Raw genomic sequence first — 14,547 nt, forward strand, 5'->3', positions numbered from 1 at the left:
ATTTTCCCACTGAAGTCAGTTACGACACCGAACTGCAGTCAGGTCAAGACCCCGGTGAGGACAACGAGCACACAGATCAGGTTCCCTGAGACAGTTTCTGACAGTTTGTGCAGAAATGATTTGGTTGTGCAAAACCTCAGTTTCACCAGCTGTCCGGCTGGTCTCAGATGATCCCGCAGGTGAAGAAGCTGGATGTGGAGGTCCTGGGCTGCGGTTGTGAGGCCGTTTGGACGTACTGCCAAATTCTCTAAAACGTGGAGGCGGCTTATTGTAGAGAAATGAACATTAAATTCTCTGACAACAGCTCTAGTGGACATTCTTGCAGTCAGCATACCAATTGTGCACTCCCTCAAAATTTGAGACATCTGTGGCATTGTGTTGTGTGACAAAACTGCACATTTTAGAGTGGCCTTTTATTGTCCCCAGCACCTGTGTAATGATCATGCTGTTTAATCAGCTTCTTGGTATGCCACACCTGTCAGGTGGATGGATTATCTTGGCAAAGGAGAAATGCTCAATAACAGGGAGGAAAACAAGTTTGTGCACAAAATTTGAGAGAAATACAAAAAAATGTGTGGACAATTTCGGGTATATTTTATTTCAGCTCATGAAACCAACACTTTACATGTTGCGTTTATATTTTTGTTTAGTATAGAACACCACCACTCTATTTCACCGTGATTGTTGTAAATGAGTGTTCCAGTACTAATAACAATGAATGAATATAGTGTTATATACCGTATATACCGCAAATGTGTTTTATGTGTTAAATCTTAACATGTAAAAAAGCTTGTGAATAATAATAGTTTTGCATATTCAATCAAAAGACTGTTTAGTCAATAAATTACATAATTACACATATCAATGTAAGAGCTAACGAGCGAACGAGTGTGACTCAGTGGACAACTCTTTTGTTAGAATAAGAACATAAACAACCAGTATGAGCATAGTGATGTAGAAACCATATTGAAACACTAATGCTTTTTTTATTAATTTAAGCAATTGAAATTCTCTGGAGTTCTCTGAAGTAAGAAGCAGGAAAAGCTTCTGACCACAAAGTGTTTAACCTCTATCCCTTTCCTCTGTTCCTCCTTCCCTGTCTCCATTCCAGCAGTGAGTATATTGATCTTTTCATAATTCCCTCACTCACTGACCACTCTGAAACCACTATCCATTTCCCTTTGTCTATAGTCGTTTAGAAAAATACGACTAATGAAACTTTAACACACAGACAAAACATTAACAAGACTCTTAAAAGTGAACTGACTTATTCTTCTCATTGAGATCAGGGTTGGGGGGAGAGAGAAAGAGAGAGTGGAAGAGAAAAAGAAAGAAGGAGAAAGAGTTGATCATCTATTTCATGAATTTGGTGGAAAATCTTTACCATTAGCAATGGTACATATTCAACATTATCTCACAATCCATTATTACTTAGGAAGAAAGGTTTAGACTATAGTTAGCGGTGCTACATGATACTAGTAATCTAAATACATGGTGATGAAGAAGCTCCAAATCCAGCTGACATGACAATCACATGACGTATAAGTTTCATCTAACTTACTCAGCAAATTGTCAAAGACTGCAGCTACCCAAGTCATAGACTGTTCTCTCTGCTACCGCATGGTAAGGGGTACCAATACACCAAGTCTGAAACCAACAGGATCCTGAACAGATTCTACCCCCAGGCCATAAGACTGATCAATAGTTAACCAAATAGCTACCAAGACTATCTGCATTGACCCTTTTTGCACTAACACTTTTGACTCGTCACATACGCTGCTCCTACTGTTTATTATCTGTCTTGTTTCCTTGTCACTTTATCCCTCCCTATATGTACATATCTACCTCACTTACCTCGTACCCCTACACATCGACTCAGTACTGGTACCCCGTGTATATAGCCAAGTTATCGTTACTCATTGTGCATTTATTCCTTGTGTTATTATTACTTTTTTTCTCTCTGCATTGTTGGGAAGGGCCCTTTAGTAAGACTTTCACTGTTAGTCTACACCTGTTGTTTACAAAGCATGTGACAAATACAATTTGATTTGAACTACATACATTGCGCTTAGTCTACATGTGAGGAGCTTATCCCCCACTGGGCGCATCAATTCAATGTCTATTCCACATTGGTTCAATGTCATTTCATTGACTACAGCAGGGAGAAGTAGCTGTGTTCAAGGGCTAGAGAGGAAAAGTTTGAGCTATTATGGAAGATCATTGTTGATTGTTAGCACTAGTTTGGTAGCTGGTTAAACAGAAGCAGACAGCAGGGTAGCCATTTGGTTTTGGAGCTGGAAGGATAAGCATCGGATAGAACTAGAAGACTAATTCATTGTCAGTAGCTGAGAAAGGTGACTGGTTGTCATTTGTCAATAGCTAGACCAGGAGTACCAATAGTTTGTAGGATTTTGAAAAACTAGCTATAGTATCAGAGGTCTAACAGGTAAGTAACAAGTAAGAAGTTCAGTCTCCTGGGGAAACTAGTTGGTTAGGGTTAATATTAGGGGTCAGGGGTTAGAGGCCCAGCCTCTACTTGAGGTTTTTCTCTTTAGGCATTTTGTTAGGAGGCAGGAGTAGTTCTGAGTCCTCCTGGGGCCCCGGGCCCTTCATCGCCATACTGGCCCCTACCATAGCTGGATAACTCCTGTTCCTCCTCATCCCCTCTGGTCCAAAGGGCGACCCGGGCCTCCGTAGCCCACCCAGAGGCCCCAGGAGGGGGCTTGGTCCCCCGGTTACACCCCCTGGTCCTGGAGGACACCCAGCCACACCCAGGCGCCTCACCTTGTCCACCAGGTTCAGGTTATGAACTGTGACGCTAACATCTGTCTGGCTCTCACAGTCTCTCCCCCTCTGCTGCCTCCTGCTCCGGCTGCTCCCCATCCCCCCCGCTACTTCCTTCAGAATGGACCGTGCCGGCTTGGAGGCCAGGAAGTTGTCATAGGAAGGAGACTTGAAGTCGAAGCCCGCGGGGGTGTTGGTCCCTGAGGATGGGGGGTCGTGTCCTGTTGGGGAGTTGGGGGGAGTGGAGGGGCGGAGGGAGTCGGGGTGTGGGGCTGGGTGGAGGTTAGGGGTGATAGAGGTACTGAACAGCACCCCTCCGCTCCCCACCCCGGGCCCGCCAGCCCTGTCCCAGCCCTGGGTCTGGTGGTGGTACATGGCTGCAGAGATGCCTCTCTCCTGCAGAAGGCGCACTAATCCCAGAGAGGTACTGGTGGTACGTGTGGCTTCCCTGGAGAAGGGGAAATCATATACACACACGGGCAGGTGCACACACACACACACACACATACACAAAGTCCTGGGAATGAGACGTAGTAGCTAGAGTCAATCTATCAAGTTTTATATATTGTGTGTGTGTGTGTGTGTGTGTGTGTGTGTGTGTGTGTGTGTGTGTGTGTGTGTGTGTGTGTGTGTGTGTGTGTGTGTACCTGAGGTTGGTAGAGGACTCAGAGGGTCGTAGTAGACTCATCCTGCGGGGGGTGTGACAGGGCGTTGCAGCGGGAGTGGCCAGGATAGATGATGTCATCACACAGGATGACGAGGATATGCCGGGGTTAACACTGGAGAGGAGGGAAGGGAGAACAACACCATTTAAAAGATGTGCAGAGAAAGAACAGAGAACATTGAGACTGCACACTGCAACAATTGTGATCTATTAGATAACGTGTGGACAGTGAACAAGTATAAACTTTAGAGAGAAGAGGGAGAAGGAGGAGTATGGTGGTAGAGAAGGAGGAGAGGGAGGTGTATGGTGGTAGAGAAGGAGGAGAGGGAGGTGTATGGTGGTAGAGAAGGAGGAGAGGGAGGTGTATGGTGGTAGAGAAGGAGGAGAGGGAGGTGTATGGTGGTAGAGAAGGAGGAGAGGGAGGTGTATGGTGGTAGAGAAGGAGGAAAGGGAGGTGTATGGTGGTAGAGAAGGAGGAGAGGGAGGTGTATGGTGGTAGAGAAGGAGGAAAGGGAGGTGTATGGTGGTAGAGAAGGAGGAGAGGGAGGTGTATGGTGGTAGAGAAGGAGGAGAGGGAGGTGTATGGTGGTAGAGAAGGAGGAGAGGGAGGTGTATGGTAGTAGAGAAGGAGGAGAGGGAGGTGTATGGTGGTAGAGAAGGAGGAAAGGGAGGTGTATGGTGGTAGAGAAGGAGGAAAGGGAGGTGTATGGTGGTAGAGAAGGAGGAGAGGGAGGTGTATGGTGGTAGAGAAGGAGGAGAGGGAGGTGTATGGTGGTAGAGAAGGAGGAAAGGGAGGTGTATGGTGGTAGAGAAGGAGGAAAGGGAGGTGTATGGTGGTAGAGAAGGAGGAGATGTAGGTGTATGGCGTGTCTCTGTACCTGGGTGTGACGCGGGTCAGCTCATCAGTTGGGTGTAGGATACGACAGGTAGTAAAGGTGTAGGTAGAGCTGGTATGGGCCATGCATTTACCTGGGTAGTACACAGCTGAAAACACAAAGACACAAACACACAAAATAGTCTATCTGTTCTCCGCTACCTTTTCTGTCTGGAAAAGTGGCAGTGAACCACTGAACCACTCAGTGAACCACTCAGTGAACCACTCAGTGAACCACTGAACCAGTGTGTATATGACTGAACCAGTCAACCACTCAGTTAACCACAAAACCAATAAACCACTTTCTCTTTCTCTATCGCTCTCTCTCTGTCTTTTGAATCGCTCTCTCTCTATCTCTTTGAATCGCTCTCTCTCTGTCTCTTTGAATAGAAATGGTTAAGTATTCTTATTATCTAACGTGTTGTTGTAGCATCTATCATAGTATCTGTATGTGCATATAGAAACATACCTGCAGGATCAGTGTTGCTTAGGTGAGGGGAGGGAGAGGGGGTTGAGGGTGAGGCGAGGTGGCTGGGGGGGGTAGAGGGGTGAGGAGGGTGAGCCTGAAGGGGGAGGGCGGGGGAGGCGGAGGCTGAGGAGGTGGGGAGACTCTGGAAGTATTGCTCTCCTGGTTCATCCTCCTCGAAACCACCCCATGGATACACCTGCAACACCCAAACGCACACACAAACACACAGGTTATTCCATATACACACACACCCATGGGAAACACACACACAAACACACAGGTTATTCCATATACACACACACCCATGGGAAACACACACACAAACACACAGGTTATTCCATATACACACACACCCATGGGAAACACACACACACACACACACAGGTTATTCCATATACACACCACACACCCATGGGAAACACACACACACACACACACAGGTTATTCCATATACACACACACCCATGGGAAACACACACACACACACACACACACACACACACACACACACACGCACACACACAAACACAGGTTATTCCATATACACACACACCCATGGGAAACACACACACACACAGGTTATTCCATATACACACACACACCCATGGGAAACACACACACACACACACACAAACACACAGGTTATTCCATACACACACACACCCATGGGAAACACACACACACACACACACACACACACACACACACACACACACACACACACACACACACACACACACACACACTTACCTGTTCCAGCTCTAGTTCCAGAGGCCTGAAGCCTTTAGGTACAACCCCAGGTCTAGCATCCAAGATCACTCCTAAGTGGGGCTGAGCCAACTGCTGCCAGTGGTGAAGGGTCGCAGAGCCTGGAGAGGACAGGACCAAGAGGGAAATACAAAGGGTGAGAGAAACATATTACATACAAGCACAGGCACACACACACACACACATACATTTTCACAAGTTGCTAAATATGGTTAAACATTTGAGAGAAGTGAGGAAAGTGGGTATGTTTGATTGTACTGCATGAAAACATCTCAACTGTAGACTATGGAGGACCTGAGCCCTAGTACCATGCCTCAGGACTACCTGGCATGACGACTCCTTGCTGTCCCCAGTCCACCTGGCCGTGCTGCTGCTCCAGTTTCAACTGTTCTGCCTGCGGCTATGGAACCCTGACCTGTTCACCGGACGTGCTACCTGTCCAGGTCTGCTATTTTCAACTCTCTAGAGACAGCAGGAGCGGTAGAGATACTCTCAATGATTGGCTATGAAAAGCCAACTGACATTTACTCCTGAGGTGCTGACTTGTTGCACCCTCGACAACTACTGTGATTATTATTATTTGACCTTGCTGGTCATTTATGAACATCTTGGCCATGTTCTGTTATAATCTCCACCCGGCACAGCCAGAAGAGGACTGGCCACCCCTCATAGCCTGGTTCCTCTCTAAGTTTCTTCCTAGGTTTTGGCCTTTCTAGGGAGTTTTTCCTAGCCACTGTGCTTCTACACCTGCATTGCTTGCTGTTTGTGGTTTTAGGCTGGATTTCTGTACAGCACTTTGAGATATCAGCTGATGTAAGGAGGGCTATATAAATACATTAGATTTGATTTGATTAAAGCCATAAAAGTAAAGCCCAACACAAGGCTAGGGAGGCTGCAGAGAAAGATGAGACTGCAGAGAAAATGAAAAAAAGACACACAGGCAACAGAAGTGAAAGAATATAGAGATAAAAAGAAGAGAATGAGGCCAGGTTTTTATTGAAGATGCAGAGTGAAAGTTGAGTTAAACAGAAGATGAAAAATGAACAAAGGATTTCATTAAAATGAGTAAATGAGATGAAAGAAATGTAAGTATTATAACAAGAAATAAAGTAGCAGGGGGAAAAGTACACCAAAACAGATGGAACGGTGAACTAAAGACAAAATAAAGAGACTCAGATATCTAACATATTTAGGGGGTGGTAAAGTTGACTAAAACATTAATGTTACATCAAATGTTATCATGTTGTATGTTTCTCCCCTCACCAGCAGAGGGTAGCAGCAGCACAACAAAACACCACACTGCTCATGCTGCTCATTAAACTTATATTTTTAGGTTATCCCCAGCCAGCCTCTAGGCTGAGGGTCTCTATAGTAGGAGTGTTGTGAGGTGGAGAGGCCTGACTTACGATGGTGATGCATCAGAGACCAGAAGGAGTTAAACAACATTAAAGATACAGGACGCTCTCCTCTTTCTATCCCTTCTTCTGTCTCTCTCCCCTGTTCTACCTCTCTAGCCCATCTCCTCCCTCGCTCCCTCTCTCTATCCAACCCCCTCTTTCTGCTCCAACTTCTTCTCCCTCTCTCCCTCTCTACTCCACTCTTTTCCCCATCCCTTCCCTCTCCCTCTCCTTCTCTTTCTACCTCGCTCCCTCCTTCCACATCTTGCTGCCATTCCCTACCTCTCTCCCACGGCTTGGCCAGCCCCTCCCTCTCTTCCCTCTCCCTCCTCCACCCCATCCTTCTCTCCTCCTCTCCCCTCATCCCCACCTTTCTCTTCTCCTCTCCCCTCATCCCCCTCTCCTCCTCTCCCTCACCTTCCAGGGGTTTAACGATCTGTAGTTTGTCGGGGAGGTATGGTCGGGAGGCCCACAGGTGTAATGACCCCAGAGACATGATGCTATCTGAGGGGGTCATCCCGCCCCCCTGTCCCCCCCCATCCTGCACAACTCCTCCTCCACCTCTCCTCCTCCCTCTCTCCTCCTCAAAGAAGCGTCTCTCGCTCAGGTTGTTCTGGCGGCGCAGGGACAGGCGGCGTAACGCCAGCCTTAGGTCCTCAACACCAGCTGCTTTCTTAGCACGGGCGTCCACACTAAAGCCCAAACAGAAATAGATAAATATTACTAGACTGATGCACAGAAATAGACTATTTAAAAAAAATAACCTGGTGAATATGAAAAGATTGCTCTAATTTCATTTTAATATGGTTTGTTAGATTTTAAACATTTCTTCAGGCGAGGTAAACTGTACAACTATACTGTGTCAAAGACAGGCTGGAACAATCACAGGTTCAGGTATGCACGACTTACCTGTCCTGATTGTCTGCTGCTGACTCCATGAGCATGCTCTGTTGTCGGTTGTCAAGGGCGACGCCGTCACCTCTGACATCCCAGCTAATGCTAACAGCCATGGGCGTGGTCCTGCCACTAGAGTGAGCGGAGCTAAGAGACGACGCCTGATTGGATCCCGGGATGTTGGCGTTGGACGGGATTGGAGAACGCTGTCGGACCATCTGATTGATGTTCTTCACTGTCTCAAACACACGCTTGTGGTGCACCCTGTTCACACACATTAAATGAAATAGGCATGAGTGTAGGCAAGTATGGTAGCTATGAGTATATATTATGAGTATAGGTGAGTTTATGTTACTAGACAGTATTGAGAAAGATTAGAAGAGTTATAAACTAATAGAAGAGTTTGTACTTCTGTTCCCCGCACTCAGGGTCATCCAGACTCATCTCCTTCCTCATCGTCCCCTCTATCTCTGCTGCCAGGGAGTCCTGCCGTACACACACACACACACACCATAGACACACACACCGTCAGCTCTATGATATGCACCTACACTCTCAAAAGGAGATCACTCTTTTGAGAGTGTACGTTCTGATAATCCGTACCACACACATACCATAGGGTAGAGACCCAGAGGATGGAATCTGCGTGGTGTTCCAGCAGGATGGTTTCTGTTCCTCAAGTACTTCAGCTCTTCCTGAGCCTCATGGAGCATCTCTATACACTCTGAATACTTATCATCCAAATCTGTTAGCTAGAGAGAAGGAACAAAAGAGAGCAGGCTTGATTACTTTTCTCATTGGTAAAGTATTCATGAGGTGTAGGTTGGCAAAGGGGTAGGGTGTGAATCTAACCTCGACTGTGAGTTGTCTCTGGGCATCTTTAGCTGCCCCTAGGTGCTGAGAGAGCTCCTCATTCTCCACTGCGTACTGAAGAAAAACACACACAAAGAGAGTATTGTACTGAGCATATACCACATTGCGTGCAGTGTAGTACTGAGGGTAAAGCATGCGTCTCTCACCGACTTGGCTTTCTTCTGTAGGTCAACTATTTGAGAGAGCAGGTGTGTGATCTCCTCCTGCTGTCGCATGGCGTCCTCTGTCTTCCGAGCCAACTCCTCCGCTATGCTGTTTATCTGCAGACTGGACTGTCCTGGAGACAGGAGAGGGGAGAGGGGGGATTCATTAGGTGTTTATCTGCAGACTGGACTGTCCTGGAGACAGGAGAGGGGAGAGGGGGGATTCATTAGGTGTTTATCTGCAGACTGGACTGTCCTGGAGACAGGAGAGGGGAGAGGGGGGATTCATTAAGTGTTTATGTGCAGACTGGACTGTCCTGGAGACAGGAGAGGGGAGAGGGGGGATTCATTAGGTGTTTATCTGCAGACTGGACTGTCCTGGAGACAGGAGAGGGGAGAGGGGGGATTCATTAGGTGCTTATCTGCAGACTGGACTGTCCTGGAGACAGGAGAGGGGAGAGGGGGGATTCATTAAGTGTTTATGTGCAGACTGGACTGTCCTGGAGACAGGAGAGGGGAGAGGGGGGATTCATTAAGTGTTTATGTGCAGACTGGACTGTCCTGGAGACAGGAGAGGGGGGAGGGGGGATTCATTAGGTGTTTATGTGCAGACTGGACTGTCCTGGAGACAGGTGGCAGAAGAGGGAGGATTCATTAGCTGCTCTGGCAACATTATTTTAAATTCATGCCAATAGAGGCATTCAATGCCAGTGAAGTATATTTTAATTGATAGAAAAGGATGGAGAGCATAGAGAGAGCATAGAGAGAGCGAGAGAGCGAGAAAGAGCTAAAGAGGAAGAGAGAGAGAGAGGAAGAGAGAGAGAGAGAGGAAGAGAGAGAGAGAGAGAGAGGAAGAGAGACAAACTGGATCATGAGGAAAGAAAGAGTATAAGAGTATATTACTCCTCAACTCACTGAGTTCTTTAACACAGTCGTTGACCAGCTGTTGTTCCTTCTCCTCATAGGTCTCAGTCTCAGTCTTCAGATTACAGGCCTCTGAGCGGAGGGATAGGTTCTCTTCCTCAAGCTCTCTGAGTTTCCTCTGCATAGAGTCAGCTCCAAATCCTGATACACCCAGCAGCTTACTTCGCTTACTCCTAGATGTAGAGAGAGCGGGAGAGAGAGAAAGCGAGAGAGAGAGAGAGAGAGAGAGAGAGAGAGAGAGAGAGAGAGAGAGAGAGAGAAAGTGAGACAGAGGGAGAAAGCGAGAGAGTGAGAAAGAGAGAGAGCGAGAGACAGAGAAAGAGGGAGAAAGAGAAGTTCAGGGGGTATGGATCATGAGCTCAGGGGCTCCTGAGTTCTTCTGAAAAAAATATAATTATAGTTGGATAAATGTGGATAAACTTCAATTTTTTTGCAAGGACTTATACAGGATACTACCCTCTACATCAAAACCTTCAAATAAAAATTCCTTGATGTTGGACAAAATTACCTGAATGGATTCTTAGTACCAAGGACTATCAAGATCAAACGTCTAACAAACCAAAACCTGCAGAAGAAACACAGCGAAACCTGGAAATACCATCCAACACAAAACTGAGTGAGTAATGTTCAGTCTGAACCTACTTCTGAAGTCAAAAAGTAAAAGACAATAATCTCTAGGTAATTTTGTTATATAAAGCTTAATAAATAAGGCTACTAAGCTACCAAGCTGCTAGAACAGAACTGACCTGGCTGCAACTTCAATTAGCACTGAAGTGTGTGAAGTGAGAGGTGTGAAAACTCTTCTGCCATTGTTAGGCTCAAGAGTTTCACAGCCTCCCCCACCCAAATGCAGAGGCCTTTGAAGTCAGCTCTCTCGATAGCTCTCCTGACAACCCCCACACATCCACTGAGGACACCCAAAAGCCAGAAATTGTGCTCCTCATTGACTCAAATGGCAAATACATTAAAGAGAATAAACATTTTCGCAAACACCAAGTGGCTAAACTCTGGTGCCCAAACACTAGGCATGCCCTGGAGCTGTTGTCAGAGGACAGACTAGGGTCCCCCAGCCACATTATAATTCACACGGGCACAAACAACCTGAGGTCCCAGCAGCAAAGGGTGGCCACAGCACTCAAGGGAGTGATTGAAAAAACTTCTTCCACTTTGCCCAACGATACAAGTGGTTATCTCCACCCTGCTACCACGAAAAGACATTCACCTTGCCACCATACAGCGGGTGAGTGCAAGCATTTCCTGGGACTGTGCCTCAAAACCTAACGTTTACCTGGCCCACCACTCCACCCTGGAGTTGAACAGCCTTTTACGACCAGGTCCACCTCTACAAGGTAGCCATCCCAACTTTTGCCAGGACCCTGGAGGACGTCACCCTCAACCACAGCCCCAGCACCTCACACAGGAGCAACATAGCAATTGTAAACAGGAACAGTTTACATCTGGCTCGAAATTAATAAGGAAATTATCTCAACAGAGAAAAATGGCCTCATGTGTGCTACCATACTTTAACGATGACAGCTTCTCCATCCTAGAGGGGGAGATCAACCATTTCCAGGCCCAGGGACATGTACTAGTCTGTGGCGACCTAAATGCCAGCACTGGACAAGAACCTGACACTCTCAGCACATAGGGGGACAAACACCTACCTGGAGGTGACAATATTCCCCCCCAAACTATGACAAAACAACCAACAAAAATGGATCACAACTCCTGCAGCTCTGTCGCACGCTGGGTCTGTACATAGTCAATGGTAGGCTTTGAGGAGAATCGTATGGTAGGTAAAGATACAGCTCATCTCTTGGCAGTAGTACTGTAGATGACTTTATCACTGACCTCAACCCAGAGTCTCTCAGAGCGTTCACAGTCAGACCACTATCACCCCTATCAGTTCAGAGCAAAATCACAGTCTACCTGAACAGACCAATACTCAATCATGAGGCATCAAAGCCAAAGGAACTGCATAATATTAAGAAATGCTATAGATGGAAGGAAAGTAGTGTAGAAACCTAACAAAAAACAATTAGGCAACAACAAATTCAATCCCTTTTAGACAACTTTCTGGACAAAACACTTCACTGTAATAGTGAAGGTGTAAACTTGGCAGTAGAAAGCCTAAACAGTACATTTGACCTCTCAGCTTCTCTATAAAATGTAAACATTTTAAGCAGACAACCGAAGAAAATTAACAACAAAGACAAATTGTTTGATGAAGAATGCAAAAACCTAAGAAAGAAATTGAGAAACCTATCCAACCAAAAACATAGAGACCCAGAAAACCTGAGTCTACGCCTTCACTATGGTGAATCACTGAAACAATACAGAAATACACTACGGAAAAAGAAGGAACAGCACGTCAGAAAAGAGCTCAATGTAAATGAAGAATCCATAGAATCTAACCACTTCTGAGAAAATTGGAAAACACTAAACAAACAACCACATGAAGAGTTATCTGTCCAAATAAACCACTTCTCTAATCTTTTTGGCTATATAACAAAGTACAAACAGCAAAAACATATATATGATCAATTATAAATCTTAGAATCAGCTATTAAAGACTACCAGAAGTCACTGGATTCTCCAATTACATTGAATGAACCACAGGACAAAATACAAACCCTCCAACCCAAAAAAGCATGTGGTGTTGATGGTATCCTACATGAAATGATAAAATATACAGACCACAAATTCCAATTGGCTATACTTAAACTCTTTAACATCATCAGCATTTGGAACCAAGGACTGATAACCCTAATCCACAAAAGTGGAGACAAATTTGACCCCACTAACTACCGTGGGATATGCGTCAACAGCAACCTTGGGAAAATCCTCTGCATTATCATTAACAGCCATTAATCATTAATCATCAACAGACTTGTACATTTCCTCAGTGAAAACAATGTACTGAGCAAATGTCAAATTGGCTTATTACCAAATTACTGTACGACAGAACACGTATTCACCCTGCCCTCCCTAATTGACAAACAAACCAAAACAAAGGCAAAGTCTTCTCATGCTTTGTTGACTTCAAAAAAGCTTTTGACTCAATTTGGCATGAGGGCCTGCTATACAAATTGATGGAAAGAGGTGTTGTAGGAAAAACATATAAAATCTATATAGACAAACAACAAGTGTGCAGTTAAAATTGGCAAAAAGCACGCATTTCTTTCCACAGGGCCGTGGGGTGAGACAGGGATGCAGCTTAAGCCCCTCCCTCTTCAACATATATATCAATGAATTTGCGAGGGCACTAGAACAGTCTGCAGCACCAGACCTCATCCTACTAGAATCTGAAGTCAAATGTTTACTGTTTGCTGATGATCTGGTGCTTCTGTCCCTAACCAAGGAGAGCATAGAGCAGCACCTAGATCTTCTGCACAGATTCTGTCAGACCTGGTCCCTGACAGTAAATCTCAGTGAGACAAAAATAATGGTGTTCCAAAACAGGTCCAGTTGCCAGGACCACAAACACAAATTCCATCTAGACACCGTTTCCCAAGAGCACACAAAAAAACTATACATAGCTTGGCCTAAACACCAGCACCACAGGTAATATCCACAAAGCTGTGAACGATCTGAGAGACAAGGCAAGAAGGGCCTATGCCATCAAAAGGAGCATAAAATTTGTCATAGCAATTAGGATCTGGCTAAAAATACTTTAATCAGTTATTGCCCTTTATGGTTGTGAGGTCTGGGGTCTGCTCACCAACCAAGAATTCACAAAATGGGAAAAACACCAAATTGAGGCTCTGCATGCAGAATCCTGCAAAAATATCCTATGTGTACAACGCAAAACACCAAATAATGTATTCAGACCAGAATTAGGCCGATACCCACTAATTATCAAAATCCAGAAAAGTGCTGTTAAATTCTACAACCATTTAAAAGGAATCGATTCCTGTCACGTCTGCTCCTCCTCTCCGGCGTACGATGGACTCCATTACCTTCATCATCTCCTCCCCTTTATATGTCACACTCCCATGTTCACTCACCAGTTGGTATTGTTCTTGTGTATCACCGGACTGCCTTATGTTAGTGTCGTGTTCTTGGTTTTGTTGTTTTATTAAAACGTTTCACCTGCACCTACTTCTGACTCCCCGCCCCTCATTACAATTCCCAAACCTTCCATAACAAAGCCGTCACCTACAAAGATATACCTGAAGAAGAGTCCCCTAAGAAACACATTAGACCCAACCAAATCATGAGAAAACAAAAAGATTATTACTTGACACATTGGACAGAGCAAACTGAAAACAGAGCAAACTAGAATGCTATTTGGCCCTAAACAGAGAGTACACAGTGGCAGAATACTTGACCATTGTGACTGACCCAAAATGAAGGAAAGCTTTGACTATTGTTCGATTCTATTATTAGAGTAAGAACTCGACGGATACTCTGAAAGCTTAAACCAAGTTTATTCTTCCCAGAGGGTCAATGCAGCTGTATTGACCCTCTCAGTTCTTACTCCTACTGATAACAATTAACTTCTGGTGTAGACCCTCTAAACCTAAGCACCAAATATTTCTATAGGATACCTGATAATTAACTCTATCCCAAGTTTAGGAGTTAGTCCCCAGAATCCATCACTATGTACAGACTCAGTGAGCATAGTCTTGCTATTGAGAAAGGTCGGCGTAGGCAGACCTGGCTCTCAAGAGAAGACAAAATGAGGTAGAAACTGAGCTGCACTTCCTAACCTCCTGCCAAATGTATGACCATATTTGAGACATACGTATATCCCT

The 14,547-nt window shown here is 45.3% G+C and overlaps 1 protein-coding gene across 1 annotated transcript in view; it reads right to left on the reverse strand.

The window, feature by feature from the left end:
- Positions 1-571: 571 nt before the first annotated feature.
- Positions 572-14,547, reverse strand: part of LOC129819860 (trafficking kinesin-binding protein 1-like) — a 33,184-nt gene continuing 19,208 nt past the window's right edge. Inside the window, exons 5-16 of the mRNA XM_055876493.1 lie at positions 9,782-9,963; positions 8,870-9,000; positions 8,703-8,777; positions 8,465-8,602; positions 8,260-8,336; positions 7,866-8,114; positions 7,374-7,648; positions 5,542-5,660; positions 4,792-4,987; positions 4,327-4,432; positions 3,432-3,563; positions 572-3,232 (exon numbers count right to left, since the gene is read on the reverse strand). Coding sequence (XP_055732468.1) covers positions 2,533-3,232; positions 3,432-3,563; positions 4,327-4,432; positions 4,792-4,987; positions 5,542-5,660; positions 7,374-7,648; positions 7,866-8,114; positions 8,260-8,336; positions 8,465-8,602; positions 8,703-8,777; positions 8,870-9,000; positions 9,782-9,963 — 2,380 coding nt within the window. The 3' untranslated portion in view covers positions 572-2,532. The remainder of the gene's footprint in view (positions 3,233-3,431; positions 3,564-4,326; positions 4,433-4,791; positions 4,988-5,541; positions 5,661-7,373; positions 7,649-7,865; positions 8,115-8,259; positions 8,337-8,464; positions 8,603-8,702; positions 8,778-8,869; positions 9,001-9,781; positions 9,964-14,547) is intronic.

This window comes from Salvelinus fontinalis, chromosome 22 (genome assembly GCF_029448725.1).
Source record: "Salvelinus fontinalis isolate EN_2023a chromosome 22, ASM2944872v1, whole genome shotgun sequence".
NCBI classification, from domain to species: domain Eukaryota; kingdom Metazoa; phylum Chordata; class Actinopteri; order Salmoniformes; family Salmonidae; genus Salvelinus; species Salvelinus fontinalis.